Source organism: Sminthopsis crassicaudata, chromosome 2 (assembly GCF_048593235.1).
Source record: "Sminthopsis crassicaudata isolate SCR6 chromosome 2, ASM4859323v1, whole genome shotgun sequence".
Lineage (NCBI taxonomy): Eukaryota > Metazoa > Chordata > Mammalia > Dasyuromorphia > Dasyuridae > Sminthopsis > Sminthopsis crassicaudata.
In genome coordinates, this window is record NC_133618.1 from 103,873,911 (window position 1) to 103,892,410 (window position 18,500).

General features: G+C 33.2%; 1 protein-coding gene across 1 annotated transcript in view; it reads right to left on the minus strand.

Moving 5' to 3' along the window:
* Window positions 1-324: 324 nt before the first annotated feature.
* The window catches only part of CLHC1 (clathrin heavy chain linker domain containing 1), a 47,620-nt gene continuing 29,444 nt past the window's right edge, over window positions 325-18,500 (minus strand). Inside the window, 5 exon segments of the mRNA XM_074286950.1 lie at window positions 325-630; window positions 2,540-2,719; window positions 7,678-7,880; window positions 15,624-15,798; window positions 17,354-17,475. Of these exon segments, the coding sequence (XP_074143051.1) occupies window positions 440-630; window positions 2,540-2,719; window positions 7,678-7,880; window positions 15,624-15,798; window positions 17,354-17,475 (871 nt within the window). The 3' untranslated portion in view covers window positions 325-439.

The following is an 18,500-nucleotide window of genomic DNA, read 5'->3' on the forward strand; positions in this document are numbered from 1 at the left end:
AGAATATCTGAAAGAAAATGATCAAAATTCTATCCCTATAACATATAAATATGAAATTGTACATGGCACTGTATCAGGCATTGACAAAAAGAAATGTGTGAACATAATCCTGTTGGAGTCAATAAATCCAAACAGATATCCACTGATATGGCATGTATTTCTCTGTGTGTGTGTGTGTGTGTGTGTGTGTGTGTGTGTGTGTGTGTGTGTGTAAAGAACAGAATAAAAACATTAAATAATGTTTGCTTACCATATGAATGGGAAACAAAACATTACTATATAAAACACTATGCAGATTCCAATGTCACAATAAAGAAGGACTAATTTGTTTTGGGGATATACAATTTGGATTTATTCAAAGTTACTAATCCTTAGGCTGTTTTTCTCAACCAGGACATAAAATATTTTTAGAGCTCCCTCAGCTGTTGAAGAAATGGAACTACCAAAAAACATGTTCCATTATGTTTTCCCCATCTGGAGGAATTTCGGATACTCCTTCCTGAGATCTGAGGATGGAAATGATGTCATTGGACAATTTGCAAAAGCCGTTCTGGATACACACAACCGCCAGTTCTTGCCATCCCTCTAAGGAACAGAATGGATCAGTTGTCATAAGTTGTTCTGTTGCCTCTGAGAGGGAAAACAAACAAACACCAACAATAGTAGTTTATATAGTTTATTTGTCTTTTATTCAATATCACCTGTACTTATTTTAAAAATTCTACCCATCAACTCTTTGCCCTCACCTCCCACGCAAGGCTATATCTTAGATTGACTGTAGTTTTTTAACTTTGTAAACTTTATTACATTATGATCATGCTGTTTCTTTGATTTCACAATTTAAAAATATTTCATTTTTCCAATTACATGTATAAATGTTTAACATTCTTTTTTAAAATTTGAGTTACAAAGTCTCTCTCTTCACTCTCTTCCCTCCCTTGACTTGAGAAATCAAGTAATTTGATATAGGTTATTGAATGTGCAGTCACACAAAATATATTCCCACATTAAATCAAATGAAAGAAAACAAACCTGCCCACTCAAAAAAAAAAAAAAGAAAAAGAAAAAGAAAAAGAAAAGAAAAAGAAAGTCTTAAAAAGTATGTTTCAATCTGCACTCAGACTTTATCAGTTGTTTCTGTGGAGGTGAATAGCATTTGTCATCCTAAGTCCTCTGGAATTATTTTTGATCATTGTACTGCTGAGAATAACTAAGTCATTCATGGATAATGGTCATACAATATTGCTGATACTATATATTCTGCTCTCCTGGTTCTGTTCACTTCACTTTTTACCAGAGTTCATATAAGTCTTTCCAGATTTTTCTAAAGGGATATTACTTGTCATTTCTCAATGTATGATAGCATCCCATCACAATCTTTGAAAATGAAGGAGGAACACCACTACAACTTGTTTGGCCATTATCCATTTGATGGGCATCCTATCAATTTTCAATTCTTTGTCACCACAAAAAGAGCTACTACAAATATTTTTGTACATATAGATCCTTTTTTCTTTGTAAAATTTCTTTGGAATAAGACCTAATAGCAATATTGCTAGATCAAAGGGTATGTACAGTTTTCTTTTGAGCATATTCAAATTATTCTCCAAAATCATTGGATCAGTTTACTTCTACAGTGCATTAGTGTCACAATTTTCCTACAACTCTTCCAACATTTTTTCATTTTCCTTTTCTGTCATATTTTCTGTCAAGTTATTAGGTGTAAGGTATTAATTCTAGTTAATATCAGTATTATGTTAATTTGCATTCCTCTAATCAATAGTCATTCAAAACATAGATTCATGTGATGATAGATAGCTTTGGCTTCATCTGAAAACTACCTCTTCATATCCTTTGATCATTTATCAACTGTGGAATGACCTGTAGTCTTATAAATTTCACTCTGTTCTTTATATATTTTAGAAGTGACACTTTTATCAGAGAAACTTGCTGTAAAATTCCTCCCAAAATTTTCTATTTTCCTTCTAATTTTGGTTGCATTGGTCTTGTTAGTCACAAAGTAATTTTAATTAGCATTTTAATAAGATCTATACTGAACAAGATAAAAAATAATGTTAGAACAATATAGTATTTGTTTTTGTTCCACAATATTTGTTCACCCATATAATATTAATATCACACTGGACAGAAATACTACATATAAAAAATACATAAATTTGTACAGGGACCACAATGGGAAAAATATATTACTTATATGACAAAATGGAAATATCACTGGCTCATCCCCATGGAAATAATTCATGTATAAATTTTTACTTCCTTCTCTTCTGCCATGTGCTTGCCAAATTTCTCATTTCATCTTATTTCTCTGATGACTTCCCTAAGAAAATGTATCAGACCTAGTTAAAATCACTGATATGGCAACCTTTTAATTTCAAAGATTGGTTCAGGTATATATTAAGCATTTAAGAGTCTTGATTCTCTACATAGTTCTCAACGAACTAAGATATAACCATCAACTTTATTTCTCTGAATAACTCCCACTATTCCTTCATTAGGAACATTTTGCTAAACTTACCTTTTCCATTTTCATGTAATTCTTCAAGTAGATTTAAGCCAGCCTTTTTCATTCCAATATTGAAGAAATGAAGTACAACAAGACAAAAAGACAAAGATGGTGGTTTTCCCTGCCATTCATGAGTAAGACAATTAATTAATTCAACTTGGGGACATGCTGTTATTATATCCATAAGATCATCTGAAAGCAAAAATTTTAAAAATAATAAGCACACATTAATGTTGCAAGCAATTCAGAAATCTATGATTTTCAAAATTTTAATATTACAAAGAATACAAGGAATGCATTTTAGGAGATAAAAATTCAGTCTTTCCTATGTTCTGTATAATGCTAATATCTTTTTATTTGCTCCTCAATTATTAGACATATGATTGAGAAAAGCATTAGGACAAGACCAGAAAAGCTTAGAAGAAAAAAAAGGAGGAGGAAAAGGAGGAGAAGGAAGAGGAGGAAGAGAAGAAGATACTGTAGTATTCTAACTTCTCCTTGGCATATTCTTATTTTCTATCACTCCCATTTAGGATACAGCTCCCTTCTTGTCTAGCCTCAAACTTAACCATTTAGTATCTACTCTAACCATGAAATTACAACTATTATTATAAAAAATAAAACCCCCTCACTATAGGTCATCAATTGGAAAGACTTTTAGTAAAAAATAGTTATCATTTTTTGTCATATAAGTTCATATAAGTCTTTTTATCGGTCATATAATTAGAAAGAGTCCTGAACTCAAGCAAGCCATCTTCTCATCTTTTTTTGTGAAATGCTACTATTATTATATGGGCTTCACAAATATTATTTCCATTTTGAAAAGAGAGTAATTGAGACTGAATAAGGGTAAGTGATTTTTTTCATATTAGCACAATCAGTCATAAATGGTCATAAGTTGTTCCCACATAGGCTTCAAAAAGAGTTTTCTAAGCTCCAAATCCTGTGTTTTTTTCATTACAACAGATATTCTTAAGACCTTTTTTTTTTTTTTTATAACTGTATTTAAATATAACTAATTTCTTCTATAATCTGCTTCAATACTTTAATGCATTTGGGATTTCACTGATATGGCTATTTCCTCTATCAGGATCCATTCATGACTTCTATCAAGTACAATTCTTGACTATGTCCATCCATAGATCCTCTACAGAAGATCCACCCAAAATGCTAGAGGTCTTCTAAGACTTTTTACATTTTGAGGCCATCAGTGGAGCCTTCAGGGTGTTGCCCCTTACTCTTACTGCAAATCCAACATAACTCCTTTACTTGTATATTTCTTGTATGATATTTTATGTTCTAAGGCCATTACTAAAAACATGCCACAGTTAACGTATATATGCACCATTTCAAATCTCACCTTCTACATGATGCCTTTTCTTCATCTTTTGCTTTCTCCTCTGAGATTACTTTGCTCTGTATATTTCTTATATACATCTTATATGTACCTAGCTATTTACATGTTTCCTTTGGAATGTGAGCTCCTTAGGAGCAGACTATTGTTTTTGCTTTTCTTTGTATCCCTAGTGCTTAACAGAAGGTCTAAAACATTGGTAGAGCTTAATAAATGCTTCTTGAATGACTAATTTTCCATGTATTTCTCTATTGACTATTAGATTGCCTGTAATCATGATTTTCTAAATTTTGTGTGTACATTGTAGCTGGGGGGGGAATGAGTTAACAACATGGGTCTTTGCAATTGGAAGTAGGATTGAAATTAATTGATTTCTAATTAACTATAATTTTTCAGCTATAATCCAGTCTGCTCTCTTCCTCCTATTCAATTCTGGACCTAATAACTATCTATATTCAGTGTTTGACATAGATTTATGTACAAATTCAATAGGTAATAGACATTTTTTCACTCCTTAACTTTTTATATCTAAATTGTTAAGACAATCTTTTCTTATTTTGAGGGATGGGGGAACTTACCCTCATATTCTCTTTAGGAACTTATTTTCTAGGAACTTTTACAAAGCTCATCGGAAGCAATATGGCAAATGAATTGCTGGACTTGGAATCAAAAGACCATTCAAATTCTACCTCTAACATTTACTACAATAATAAATACTACTAATATTTACTTATTTTAAGCAAGTCTACTTCCAGTTTTTGTGGAAGAAGCTTATAGGATAAGTAACAGGAAAAGGAAGAAGGATTTGCGCAAAATAAGTTGGACTAATGAAAAAGTTCAGATGTCAAATTTGGGAGAGATATTTGACAAAATTAGGAGAAATTGAGGAAAATATGAAGAACAATCTCTAGGTACTGATATTGGCTTAGATTCCACTTCTGAGTTGTAAAAGAAACAAGGCCATGGCCAATTGAGGATATAAAAAGAATGAAAGGAAATTAAGGGGAACAAAGGAGGATTCGATGAACTAAGATGGTTTAAGATGATTTAAGAGGGAGAAGGAAAAAGTAATTGGCTAGACAATCAAGAAGGTAGAAAAGGCTAAGTGGAATAATTAGAGAGTTAAGCAAATTGATAAAGTGGTGGGTGAGGCAAACTACTGAAATGGTAAAAAGGACTAGAAATAGTTGCAAGACTAAAGGAAAGAATGGCTGTGGAGTTATTGGTGCAAAGCCAAAGAATTTGAGTGAGGATGTAAGAAAGATTTAATCAAAAGTGGTTGAGGTATAAATATCCACAAGCAGTTTCAAATAAAGTGAAAAATCTAAATTATTATGGAAGTAGGGGAAATTGTGCAGAAGCAACACAATTGTGTGTCATGCTTGTATTCCTACCACAGTCAAGTATCTGTTCCAAGTGTTAAGTTAATTTCCCTCCTTGATTAAAAGATTAAGAGACTTGAAAAATACCTTTCCACATTCCACATTGTTAGGAAGAAAAATGGATTTTCTAAAAAAAAAAAATAATTAAGGCTTTAACTGGAAAGAAAAGCATCTGAAGTTGAGATAAGACAGCCTTTTGTCAGAACAATAGAGAATAGAAGAGTGTTATATAGAAGAGAAAGGATAACTATATAACTGGAACTTAATTCAGGAAGAGTTGAGCTCGTTTCTGAAAAGGAGAGAATTGGATGTGATAAAGGAGGAGGCTGTGTAGATGTTATTTTTTACTTTGTCCTCTCCAGACTGATACAGTAGAGTCTCAGATAGAGAGATTGTCTACTGAAGGGCAGAGGAAGAAAAGAGTAATAATAGTAGTAGTAATAATAATGATAATAGTAATAGTAGTAATAATAATAGTAGTAGTAGTAGTAGTAATAATAATAATAACAGTAATAGTAGTATTAGTAATAATAATAGTAATAGAAGCAGTAGTAGTAGTAGTAGTAGTAGTAGTAGTAGCAGCAGCAGCAGCAGCAGCAGCAGTAGTAGTAATAGTAGTAGTAGCAGCAGCAGCAGCAGTAGTAGTAGTACTAGTACTAGAACTAGTAGTAGTAGTAATAGTGGTGGTAGTGATGGTGCTAGTAGTGGTCTGGGAATTGATACCCAAGGTAAGTAAGAGGAGAGCTGCCCTTACAAATTCAAGTCATTTGGCCCAAATCAACTACATTCTTGGTCTTGAAAGAATTGGCAGATTGTGAAATTATCATAGAAAACAGAAGTATCACAATATTGGAGGTCAAACACTGATTTAAAAAAAGTGGGGGGGAGAAGAAAATAGAGTCTGCAAACTATATACTAATGAACATAATTTCGATTCCTGAGAACATTCTAGAACAGGTCATTAAACAAATGGAGAACATTCAGAAAGGGAAACAGTGCTTAGAAAGAGCTGGTATAGCTTCATTAAGAATAAGTAATGCCAGACTAACCTCATTTTCTTTTAGAACAGGATTACTAAATCAGTAGGTAAAATTCAGTAGGGATAAATGTAAGATCTTGTACTTGGGAACAAAAAAAATTAACATCACAAGTATAAGATGAGGAGAAAATGCTCAGGCAGTAGTAACTAAAAAGACATGAGAGCTTTAGTTTATCTTTAAGCTCAAGATGAGCTTTCAGCATGATGTGGCAGTCAGAAAAGCTAATGCAATCTTGGGCTGCTTTAGGTAGGCCAGAGCTCCCAGGAACAGAGAAGTGACAGTCCCATTGCCCTTGTCAACCCTCATCTGGAGTGCTATGTCCACTTTTCGATACCATGGTTTAAGAGTATCTAAAGGGGGCAACTAGGATTGTGAAGAGATAAGGGATTCTCTTAAAGAAACTGGATGAGTTTAGCTCAGGCTAAAGAATTCTTGGGAGAGAGACGGAAAACATGATAATTATTTTAAAGTAACTGAGGGCTATGATGTGCAAGAGGAATTAAACTTGTTAACTGACCCAAGAGAGGTAAACCAGGAACCATGGGTTCACGTCTAGTATGTTAAGAGTTGTGTTGGACTGGACTAAGTGGCCACTAAGTTTCTTTGCTTTTGTGAAGCCTCTGTGAATCTCAATTTCCTCATCTTTAAGATGAGGGAGATTGGTCTAGAAGGTCCCTTCCAGTTCTAATGTACTCAAACAGAAAAGACGAGGATCTCAGCAGGGGAATCTAGGTGGTAGGCCACTTACTTTGTGATAATGAACTAATCTAAACTTAGGTAAGATGGTCCCAGGCAACAGGCATAAGAATATTTCATCAAGCAAGTATTAAATCTCTCTAACTAGGATGGGAGAGTGAATGTGGTACAAGGAAAAATGCTCTGGCTTTGAAGTCATAGAACTTGTATTCAGATCCTGTTTCTGCCACTAATTCCTTGCATGACCACTCCAGGACTCATTTTCATATCTGTAAATGTAGAGGATTGTACTAGATAACTATTAAATCCTTTTTAGCTCTAAATCTATGATCCTATGAGAGCTTGTGCTTTAGTGGCATAGTAGTCAAGAATCCAGGATTACCCACGTCAAAATGAGGAGTCAGAGAATTTGCTTTACTAGATGAAGCATATTCATAAAGATTTATTTTTTAATCATGCCTTTAAAAGACTATATTGCTATAGTATTAATTGATGGTGATTATCAGAATGCACAATAAGCATTTACTGATCACAAAGTAAAATTGTTCGGACAATTTAATGTCTGAATTATTATGTACACTTAAAAATCTATTCTATAAATTGAATCTAAAATATCTTGTCTTATAATTAAAACTCCTAAAATATAAATGGAAATTGATGAAATATTTAGCTGTTTACCATATGAAAAGTCTTTGAATTGTAGAACATATTCCAAGGCTCCATAAATTTGACCTTGTTTACATAGGCAAAGAACAGCTTTCTTGTGCAGACCACATTCATTGTAAATAATCTGGGCTAAAGCCAGGCACTTGGATCTGCTGTGAGGATTTTGTTCCCCATATTGAGAAATAATATCCCCAACATTTTCAGAAAATGTCAACCTGAGAAAAGACATCAGTAAAACTCATATTAGAGATTTGCTGGTAAATATATGAAACTTTAAAATATTTTACAATCCAATAAAATAAAATCTGATTTTCTATATAATTTAAGTTTTCCATGACAATGAGGAACTAATATTTTTGTATCTGCTCTTAAATATACTTGATTAAGCCATTGCATCTGAATCTGGTTGTGGATGTTGCTTTTTGTTTGTTTTGTTTTTAGTAGGGAAGGAGATGTTTATTTTTCATAAAGATGTTGAAAAGTTAAAACTTATTAAAAAATTTAAATCTTTTTTCTGATAAAATTTAAACTATCAGGCAAAAATAAATCTACAATGGGAATCTTTCATAATCTGAGACTTTTCGTTAGACTTTGTTGCCCTCTAAAAAATAGGCACTTAATAAATACTTTTAAAAAATATTGGATTTTATTTTTTAGCTTTTTCAACCAGTCTAGTTTTTATTATGTCTAATAGTATTTTCCTTGTTTATTAAGAGAACTGAACAGACAATAGCAAAAGTAATAATGAGAACAAGGATATAGAACTAAAATGGGAGTTGAGAATTGTGTTTAATATTCTGTTCTTCCTTTGATTTGGTTCTATAATCTTGACAAATACTTCTATCATTACATTTAAATTTACAGTAAAAATTAATTACCATCAGGATGCTGAAATATCAACAGTAAGAAAATATCAAAAATAGTGAGCTAACAAGAAAGAAGGGGGGGAAGTACTGTTTTAAAAATCTGCTAGAGATGAAGAAGCAACAGAAGAATAACCATTCCTTTGTGAAGTTGTTTCAGAAGGTGAGACAATTAACATGGGTTTTTATTTAATATCATATGATTTTAAAGGGCATGTTTTATAAAAGTTAAGTAAATAATTATAGTAATTTTTCCTTTGTAATTATGTTACCACTCTGAGGTACTACAGGATACTTCTCAGATTGGCTAAAATGATAGAAAAAATGATAAATGTTGGAGGGGATGTGGGAAAACTGGGACACTAATGCATTATTGGTGAAGTTGTGAAGTGATCCAACTGTTCTAGAGAGCAATTTGGAACTATGCCCAAGGGCTATAAAATGAATTTGTGCTCATACACCAATGAAGGTAACTCAGCCTCTGGTTTGGAATTCCAAAGATGAGTGGATTAATTCATCTTATTATTACTACTATGAAGTAAATTTGTAAAAAAAAAAAAAAAAAACCAATCATTTGGGAAAGTGTTCCTAACTAGTCACTGAAGAAAAAAATTAAAATAATCTTGGAATATTATCTCATACCCATTAAAATGGCAAAAAAAAAAAATTGTCATTGCATTGTCATTACAAAACTGGACTTTGGAGAAGTACACTTTTTTTTTTTAATTTTAATTTTATTTTATAATTATAACATTTTTTTGACAGTACATATGCATAGGTAATTTTTTACAACATTATCCCTTGCACTTACTTCTATTCAGATTTTTTCCCTTCCTCCCCCAACCCCCTCCCCCTGATGGCAAGCAGTCTTATATATGTTAAATATATTACAGTATATTCTAGATACAATATATGTGTGTAGAACCGAATTTTTTGTTGCACAGGAAGAATTGGATTCAGAAGGTAAAAATAACAGTTTACATTCATTTCCCAGTGTTCCTTTTCTGGATGTAGCTGGTTCTGTCCATCATTAATCAATTGGAATTGGATTAGCTCTGGAGAAGTACACTTTTACACTACTTGGGAGAAATGCAAACTGGTGGAAGGCATTTGGAAAATATATTCCTCAAGTGGGGAAAATAATCATACCCTGGACCTAATAATTGAATTATTGTAAATATATCCTGACCAATGTGAAAATTTGTTTTGATTGACCATATATGCTTGTAATGTATGTGTGTGTGTGTGTGTGTGTGTGTGTGTGTGTCACATGCATGCCTGTGTGTACCTACATCCATTTTCTGTGGAGAGAAGGGGAGGCTCAGAATGAACTGGATTGGGTGGGTGAGAAGACAAAATTTTGGCCAATCAAAACAAATAAAATTAATTTTAAATTATTTCAAAATATTCTAATAATATGATCATCCACTATTAAGAAAGTCCCATATGTAGTTGTACAAAATATTCCATGAAAGTCATGTTGCAAAAAACCCCAAACCAAACATATATCTCCCCCCAAAAAAGAAAAAGTCCTTAAGAAAAAAAAAGTTAAAAAAATTTGCTTCAGTCTGTAATCAGACACAATCAGTTCCTTCTCTGGATATGGATGGAATTTTTCATCATAAATCCTTCATAGTAATCTTGAAATCTTTGCCAAGAACAGCAAAGTCATTCATAACTGATCAACTCACAACTTTGCTATTACTTTGTACACAGTACATTTCAAGTACATTTTATTTTGCTTGAAATCATGAAGGACTTTCCAGATTTTTCTGAGAACATCCTGCTGAACATTTCTCAGAGAACAATAGTATTCCTTCATCATCACATACCACAATTTATTCAAGCATTCCTCATTGATGGGCATCTTCTCAATTTCCAATTCTTTGCCCTGAGAAAAGTGCTGAATGTATGTTCTTTTCATTTTTCAAAATCTCTTTTGGGATTCATGCTTAGTAGTGGTATTGTTAGGTCAAAGGATATATTTTTTTATAACTTTTTGGGCAAAGATAATACCTTTTAATCATTTATCAATTAAGGAATGGCTTATTTTAAAAATAAATTTGACTCAGTTTCTTATACATTTGAGAAATGAGGCCTTCATTAGACAAGCTTGCTTCAAAATTCTTTTATTACTACTGCTAACCACATTTCTCCTGTTTATTCTATTCTTCTTTCTTTTTATCCCTCTTCAAAAATGTTTTGCTTCTGACCAGCCCTTCCCTCATTGTGTTCTCTCTTCTATCACCTTCCACCTTTTCTTATCCCCTTCTCCTTCTACTTTCCTACATAATAAGATAGTTTTCTATATCCATATTGAGCTTGTATTTTATTTCCTTTCTGAGCCAATTCTGATGAGACTAAGATTCACTTACTCCCCTTCCTTTCTTCTTTTCCCTTGTCTTGTAAAAGCTTTTTCTTGCTATTTTTATGGCAGATAATTTACACCACTCCAACCTCTCCTTTTCCTTTTCTCCCAGTACATTCTTCTCACCCTCTAACTGCAATAATAATGAGAAAGTTCTTATGAGTTACAAGTATTATCCTATATAGGAATGTAAAAAGATAAGCTTTATTAAGTCCTTATAATTTCCCTTTCCTATTTATCTCCTTATGCTTCTCCAGAGTTCTGTATTTGAAAATCAAATTTTCTATTCAGCTTTTCATCATGAATACTCGAAAGTCCTCTATTTCACTGAATTTCACCTTTTCCCCTGAAGGATCCATTGGTCCTCAAACTTTTTAAATAGGGGCCAGTTCACTGTCCCTCAGACTGTTGGAGGGCCAGACTATAGTAAAAACAAAAACTCACACTCTGTCTCCGCCCCTCAGCCCATTTGCCATTACCAGGCAGGCTGCATAAACGTCCTCAGCAGGCTGCATTCGGCCCACATGCCATAGTTTGAGAACCCCATTATACTTATTTTTGCTGAGTAGGTGATTCTTGGTTGTAATCTTAGTTCCACTGCTTTTTAGAATATCATATTCCAAGCCCTCCAATCCTTTAATGTAGAAATTGTTCAATCTCATGGTAATCTGATTGTGGCTCCACTTTATTTGAATTGTTTCTTTTCTGGATGCTTGCATTACTTTCTCCTTAACCTAGTAGTGCTAGAATTTGACTCTAATATTCCTGGGAGTTTTCATCTTGGGATCTCTTTCAGGAGGTGGTCAGTGGATTCTTTCAATTTCTATTTTACTCTCTGAGTCTAAAATATCAGGATACTTTTACTTGACAATTTCTTGAAAGATGATGTCCAGGTTCTTTTTTTGATGATGACTTTCAGGTTGACCAATAATTTTAAAATTATCTCTCCTGGACTGATTTTCTAGGTCAGTTGTTTTTTCAAGAGATATTTTACAAATTTTTTTTATTTTTTCATTCTTTTAGTTTTGTTTTATTGTATCTTGATTTCTCATAAGGTTATTAACTTCCATTTGTTCAATTCTAATTTTTAAGGAATTATTTCCCACAATAAGTTTTTGTACCTCCTTTCCCATTTGACCAATTTTTCTTTTTAAGGCATTCTTCTCCTTATTATCTTTATATATTTTCTTTTGTACCACTCTCATTTCTCCTCCAAATTTTTCCTTTGCCTTTCTTAATTGATTTTTAAAAAAATCTCTTTTGAGCTCTTCCATAGCCTAAAACCAATTCTTCTTTTTCTTGGAGGCTTTGGGTGTAGAAGCTTTGACTTTGTTACAAGTTTTTGAGTGTGTATTTTGATCTTTCTTGTCACCATAGTAGCTTTCTATGATCAGAATATTTTTCTGTTGTTTGCTCATTTTCCCAGCCTATTACTTGGTTTTTAACTCTTTGTTAGAGTAGGGCTTTGTTACCAGGTAGAAAGTATAATGTCCCACTCCGTGGGCTGAAAGGTCTGAAGATCACTGCCACTGCCACCAATTTAGAGGCCCTATATTGTAAAGATCCTGTCGTCTCTAAGTTATAATTCTTCTCTGGAAGGAGATCTCTTTTCTGTAAAATCTTTTCCTCTGTGAGCAGGTTTCTTGGGAAGCTTCTGGAGCCTCCAGCCAGAGCGAAGATAGAATCTTGAATCCTCTTCTTCCTGAATCCTGGCTCTGAATCTCCTCCAGCTCTTGTCCTTCCCCAATCCAGACTGCTTGTCCAGGCCCAATGTTGTCTTCTTTTATCCTCCCAGAGAATGGGCATGTGAGAATTCAGGGGCGCTTGTGGGAACTCCTTCAACCAATGAACTTGCTCCTCTTAAAGGTGCAAACTCCTTTAAACATGTAAACTTCCCCCCAGAAGTCCAAAGGTGCAAACTCCTTTCAAAGGCCTGAACCAAAGGTGTGAATTCTGAGCTAGAGAATTGTTTAGACAACCTGAGTTATCACCTTGTAATCCTAACATCATATCCTCCTGGTTCTGTACTGCCTGGACCTGTGCCCTAATTGTACTTCAGACCCATCCCATGCAACAGACCCCTCTAACCAAGCTTCCAAGCCACCTTCATCTGAAAAAATTGTTCCATTCCATATTTTTGTGAGTTATGATGCTCTGGAATTTGTTTAAAATAATTATTTAAAAGCATTTGAATGGGTTTGGGTGAGAACTTTGGTGAGTCCCTACCTTCACTCTGCCATCCTGGTTTCACTGAAAATACAAATTCTTTTAAAACAATAAATAATATTAACTGCATAGTAGCTGCCTAAATTATAAATCCCTTCAGTGCTTTTCTTTGAAATTTTATTTGTCCTATCAATTATGATAAAGATTTTTGTGTTCTATATTCTTAACTATTTTTATCCTAATTTCTTTATTAATATGTTATGCTATTAATAGTAATAATAGCTTTTAATTGGTGCTGTAAAAGTTGCAAAAGACTTCACAAATATTCTTATATTATCTTCACAACAACCCTAATATTATCTTCATTTTACAGATAAGGAGACAGAAACTAAGTGATTTGCTTTGGGTCACAAAGCTAATTATGTGTCTGAGATAGGAGATTTCAGACTCAAATCTTCCCAAATCTAAGCCTACTGCTCTATCTACTGTATCACCTTGTTGTATCATGTTATGTAAGTAAACAATTACCTGTATCCTATTTTTTTCTTGTAATTCTATTGTTCCTTCAATATTACATTACAAATAATTCTGAAAACTGTTGATGAATCTTTTCACAAATTTTTTAGTAAAAGCTTCAGAAATATTGTGTTCCCTAATTTTTTTTCACAGAGTTGCCTAGTAGTATTATCACAGCCTTTGGGAACTGCTGAATATATATACTACCTTACTTGGATACATCGACAAGTTTTCCTGCTGTCACGATTTACATAGTGAACTATCAAACAATTCTTATATCTTAATTTATCTTGTTTCATTTCAAGCCTTTGTACTTTTCTGAAAACATAAATGCTTATTTTTAATTCCAATTATCTATAAATACAAAATCATCTATTTTTCTCTTTGAAAAACTTGACAGTTTTCTTCAATGATTGGTCATTCAACGGTTCAAAATCTGACTCTATTGACTTTGATGTTTCCTCATCTTTTCTGTTTTTATCATTTTCTGTTTTCATGTTACACATACACACAGCTCACAGGTGTTATGGCATTTTAGGGAGAAAAATATTTCAAACACTGTTGATTCATCTCTTTTAATCACGAACTTGGGCTTAAAGAGAACTGCATTGTTCATTACTATTAAAATTATCAGCTGTAAAAGGAACTTCACTAAAGGATTCATCCTTGCAGAAACATTCAAAGAAACAGTAAGATCAAGATCTCAGGGCTAAAACTCTTTAATAACTTTTTTTCCACCAAAAAAAAAAAAAATCAGGATAAATATCTAAAACAACATTGAATGACTTTCCAAAGATTACTCCATCTGCATATCCTTAAAGTAAAATCAGGATGAAGATGAATACCTAGTCCAGGAAAACAAATTATCTAGGTATAAACTCTATTTGCTTTTTCTTAAGGCTTAAAATGAGAAAGATATTGCCATTGTTTTTTGTTTTTTTGTTGTTGTTTTTTTGAGGCTGGGGTTAAGTGACTTGCCCAGGGTCACACAGCTAGGAAGTGTTAAGTGTCTGAGATCACATTTGAACTCGGGTCCTCCTGAATTCAGGGCTGGTGCTCTATCCACTGTGCCACTTAGCTGTCCCTTTGCGCCACCTAGCTGCCCCTGCCATTGTTGATGAGACGAAATGACTTTTCTACTCATAAGACTATTACCATATTATTCTAACACTGATCATGTTCTATCATGCCCCAGCTTTGGATTACTCCCCCCCAGCCACTGCCTTTTGTTTCCACTATTCTTGTCCTGCTAAACCAAGATGGAAAAAAATTACAAAACCATGCCAATGTGTAAACTAACTAAACATTTATGCTACCTTATTTCAACTGGGCCTTTACTGTAGCAAAGCAATCTTCTCGCAGATCCCTGATAACATTCACCAGACATTTTTCTAAACTTTTTCATTCCTTCTCAAATTTCCTATAGAATACTTTCTTGCCAATCTCTTAAATGAGATCCTTGCTTTATACATCACTGAAAAAAATTGATCTTCTTAAAAATCAAGTCTGACCATGTCATGTCACTTGAGTATTAAATAAACTCTAGTAGAACCTAATACCTCCAGGACTAAATATAAAATCCTGTTTCGTTTTTTAAATGCAACAAAATCCAGCTCCTTTCTACCTCTCCAGTCTTGTTACAATTTACTCCTTCCAAGTACCTTACAATACAGAACACATTGACCTTCTCACAATTCCTCAAGTATCATACTCCATATCCCAACTCCTTATATTTTCAGATGGATTCTCCCTTTTCCTTTTCCATCCTGTAACTTCCCCGGCTTCTTTCAAGACTATGAGATATTTACTAACTTGATCTGATTTCTTATCCTTACCCTTCTTGCGGTCTTCAACTTGCTAATGATCTAACAATGATTCCATGATGTTCAGTAAGATTTTCTTGACTAGTTGTTATAAAGGTCTAAAGCAAGAATTAAATTGCTGTTTTAATGATCAAAATTCTGGGTTAAAATAAAAGTGGTAAGGAGAATAGTGGATACTCTTTAAAAACCATGTCAAAATAAGTTTAGCCCTGTTTCACTTACCTCTGCCGGGTGACCCAGTGTATAACTAGATCCAACCGTTTTTCTGATAATCCACATCTAATTCCTTCCAGGGTCAACTGAGCATTAATAGATTTTTTAGCAGCACGACTTGTGCTGAAAAGAGCCTCAAAGAATAACAATAAAGGAAGAGTTTTCCCTTTAATTTTACCAACATCTAGAGAGAGAAAAAATAAATTGTTGAGCCAAATGTTTTAGCCAGTATTATTTACTTATTTCATTTCATACTTGGTATTACTTTAAAATTTGTGAAGATGATGAAAAATGCTATCTACCTCCAGAAAGAGAATAAACCCTAAATGCAGATTGAAACATATTATTTTTCACTTTGTTTATTTTTGTGGGGTTTTTTTCCCAACAACATGGCTAATATAAGTATATGTGGTACATGACTCCACATCTATAATGGATATCATATTGCTTACCTTCTTAATGCATAAGGTAGGGTCTGGAAAGAGGAAGAAAATTTTTTTTAAATGAATGTTATCAAAATGAATAAATTATAAATAAATAAATAGAATAAAAAATAAAATAAAATTTGTGAAGAAATTTTATGGTTTAAGAATAATTAAAAGACTCCAATTTTCAAGAAAGGGCTAGCATTTATTCTCCAATTTAGACCATAATTGATATAAGCTAACATTTGAAATTGCTAGTCATTTTCAAAATATGCTAACTCATTCCATATGCTTATTGAACTCTTTAATTCCACCAGTATTGGTGTATTAAAAATATATATATATGCAAGGCACTAACTTAAATGCTAGAGATATGAAGATAAAAAGAAAAAGCAGTTCTCTAGAGTTACATTCTTCTGGGAAAAAAAACAACATGCAGTGATAAGTAAATATAAGATAAATTGAGAAGGGCAAGAATCCAAATAATTAGGGTAACAGGGAAAAGTCCTCATAAGAGATAGTCCCTGAATTTATGAGAGAAAATGCTATCCACTTCCACAGAAAGAACTAATGGAGTCTGAAGAATACTTTTGTTTTTAAAAAAAATAATAATCTCACTTTTTTTTCTTTTTCTATGTTGAATATATTAACATATTATCTCAAAAGCTTTACCTGTGAGATTTGTCAAATTAAAATGAAGTTTTGTATGTTTCAGAGACAAAATACATTTGACCAAAAATCAAAAAAAAATTTAAAATATCTTTTTTTTAAAAAATTGAAGTTTACCCACCTTAATATCTCCAAAACTTAAAGTTTAACATTGTAAAGGACTTTAGAAATCATCCAGTCAAATCCTTCCCTTTTACCAATGAGGGAGCTTATACACAAAAAGGTCAAATGATTTGTTCACAACTTTGCTGTCTCATGGATAAAACAAAAATAATTTATAAAATGTTTATACATGTATGATATACCCTTGACAGGCAGCAAGCATAGTGAAAAGAGGGCCAGCACTGGGGTGACTGTATGGTTTCTCTAACATCTCCATGTTGTGTGACCCTAGACAAGTCCCTTAACTTCTTAATGCACTAGGCATCTCTCTAATACCATAAACTACTAATTTGCATTCATAGGAGTATGCTGCTCCTTAGAGGGAGTTCCCTCCACCAGTGAAACCACAGGTCCACCTATTCCCCTCCCTTCCCACAGCACCTTTCAACAACAACAAAACATATAAACATATAACATAAACAACAACAACAACACACACACACACACATATATATATACACACAGACACACAGACACACACACACACAGATCTTTACTCTTAAATTTTCTTCATTGTCGCCACGTTTCGAAGAATTCCTCTAGGACTGTTCACCGCAAAAATAGCTGCAGACTCATAATCACCATTTACAAACAATTCGTTGAACCTATTATATTTTGTAATGTCCCCCCCAATAAAAAAAATTAGTTAAATGGTCTGATACAGATTAAATATAAAGTAAAAAAACAATATAATAAAATGTACAAAAGCATTTCTAATATTACCACAATCATATCCAAGCACTCTAATATTACATTTCTAATTTTAAAAGGTAGCATAATGGGTAGAGTATTGGTTGTGGAGTCAAGAAGACCTGAGTTTGAATCCTGTCTCATATACCTATTGGTTGTGTGGCTCTAAATAAATCAGTTAATCACTCTCTGACTCAGTTTTCTCATTTGAAAAAAAAGGATAATAATTATACCTCCCTCACAAGATTATTGTAGGAATCAAAGATAATGTGAAGTAATACATATAAATAGGTTTGAAGAATTTAGTGTTATATAAATACTAGCTATTATTATTGTAACCCTATCATTAATTTGTTGGCTAGCGTCTTATTTCTTTATTTTTGCTGAGAAGTTGGGGTTAAGTGACTTGCCCAGCCAGGGTCATATAGCTAGGAAGTGTTAAGTGTCTAAGGCTGCACTTGAACTCAGGTCCTCCTGATTTCAGTGCTGGAGGGCTCTCTCCACTGAGCCATTTAGCTGCAACATATTTTACTTCTTTAAAGAAGTTTAAGATGACAGTCTCAAGTGATCAATGAATTTACAATATACTTTGCCATTGTTTCTTTAATAATACTAGCAGAAACTTTTGGAAAAGAAAATAAAAAAGGCAATATCACTGTTCCTATTCAACAAATTCCAGTGGCTCCTATTATCTCCAGCATCAAATATAAAATCTTGTTTGGCTTTTAAAGCCTTTCACTGCCTGGCTCCTACCTGCCTTTCCAGTCTTACATATTACTGCCCTCCCCACTCTCTGGGGCCACTCACTGATTGTCCCCTTTGCTGGCCCGTGAGTTCCCCATTTCCCAGCATTTTCATTGGTGGAATCCCATCTCTGGTACTCTCCATCCTCATTATCACCTTCTAATTTCTCTGATTGCTTTCAAGTCTCAGCACCAAA